Source organism: Fukomys damarensis, unplaced genomic scaffold, assembly GCF_012274545.1.
Source record: "Fukomys damarensis isolate Sample0158 unplaced genomic scaffold, DMR_v1.0_HiC HiC_scaffold_12, whole genome shotgun sequence".
Lineage (NCBI taxonomy): Eukaryota > Metazoa > Chordata > Mammalia > Rodentia > Bathyergidae > Fukomys > Fukomys damarensis.
Genome location: NW_022900924.1, coordinates 3,316,591 through 3,318,106, shown reverse-complemented (window position 1 = coordinate 3,318,106; position 1,516 = coordinate 3,316,591). Strand labels below are relative to the sequence as shown.

Below are 1,516 nucleotides of genomic sequence, written 5' to 3'. Positions count from 1 at the left end.
GGTTTTTTTTTTTTTTTTTTTTTTTTTGAGACAAGGTTTCTATGTGGTTCATGGTGGCCTTGAATTCACTGTGTAGCCCAGGTCAAACGCTGCGGTCGTCCTTCCTCAGCCTCCTGAGGGCTGGGATCACAGGCTTGTGCCACCACGCCCACCCAAATGGCTTTTTCGTGGGTGCTTTTGTCTTCTTTGCCTGCCTCCACTGCTGGGTTTAGATCACCTCGTGGTGCAGCATGATGGGGCCCTGAGCAGAGCCACAGAGGGATAGGTGGGAGTCAGGCAAAGGGGTGCACTTTCGAGAGTGGGCCATTCTCTGCTCCCTTGTTCCTCCGACCTGGAGACTCATTTAGGAATTGCGCAGAGTCCGGGACCAACCTCTAATCTTTGCAGCTGGATGCTTCCCAGAGGTTGAAAGGAAAAAGCAGGCAGGATGAAGTAGGGCTTTTGGAGGGGTGGCATTTGACCTGAACACAGAAGGCAGAGTGCAGCGTTGAGTGAAACAAGCGGTGAAGGCATTACAGGTGGAGAGAACGGTGCGGGCCGGGGGCAGGGGCTCGGCAGTTACCCTCGAGGTGGTAGTGGTAACCAGCCAGGGCAGCTAGGGACACCTGAGCTGGGGCAAGTGGGAGGATCGGGCGGATGGGAGTGGGAGCGTGGAAAGAGGATGGAGATGAAGGAGCGCTTGTGGCTGACGGACTCCGGGGACATTTTACCCTGGTGGCCATTGGTAGGACCCAGGGAACTTGGCGATGGAGTGACCGAGGCCTAAGGGTGAATCGTGGAGATATTTATAAATTTTATTATTATTTTTGGAGACAGGATCTCACTATGCAGTTCGTTCGGGCTGGCCTTGCTTTCACTATGAACTAGTGATCCTCCTGGCTCAGCCTCCCGAGTGCTGGCATTACAGGCATGGGCCACCACGCCTGGCTGAACCGCGGGTTTAGTGTCAAACTCCTGTATCGGGTTTGGGTGCGGGAGAGTGAGAGGAGGCTCTCTCAAACCCCAGCCTCCCCACCAGGAGCGGCCAGACCCTAAGGACTGGAACTTGCAGGATACCGACGCCTTTGTGCTTGTCTACGACATCTGCAGCCCGGACAGTTTTGATTACGTGAAGGCCTTGAGGCAGCGCATCGCGGAGACCAGGTGGGGGCGCGGCAGGTGATGATGCTGGGAAACTGATCGCTGTGGGAGCAAATAGATTCTCCCTCCGCCGCCGGGGGCCCGGGTTTTGGATCAGGCCTTTCTTTGTTCACGGGGAGGTCTCCGCTTGTGTGAAGTCTTTGGCCCGCTGGGGTTGATACTTACTGGGGGCGGGGGAGTTGTCTCTGGCTGTAGAGGATGCGCCCGCGGGTACACATTAATGGTGGGAGGATTCTCCGGCCCTCGTGTCCCAGCACCGCGTCTCACACCCCATCGGGCCCCCAGGCCGGCGGGCGCGCCCGAGGCTCCTATCCTCGTGGTAGGCAACAAGCGGGACCGGCAGCGGCTGCGCTTCGGACCTCGGCGAGCGCTGGCT

The 1,516-nt window shown here is 57.8% G+C and overlaps 1 protein-coding gene across 1 annotated transcript in view; it reads left to right on the top strand.

Moving 5' to 3' along the window:
• Positions 1-1,516, top strand: part of Rasl10a (RAS like family 10 member A) — a 3,006-nt gene that overhangs the window by 966 nt on the left and 524 nt on the right. Inside the window, exons 2-3 of the mRNA XM_033762273.1 lie at positions 934-1,143; positions 1,426-1,516. The exon at positions 1,426-1,516 is cut by the window's right edge and continues 524 nt beyond it. Of these exons, the coding sequence (XP_033618164.1) occupies positions 934-1,143; positions 1,426-1,516 (301 nt within the window). The remainder of the gene's footprint in view (positions 1-933; positions 1,144-1,425) is intronic.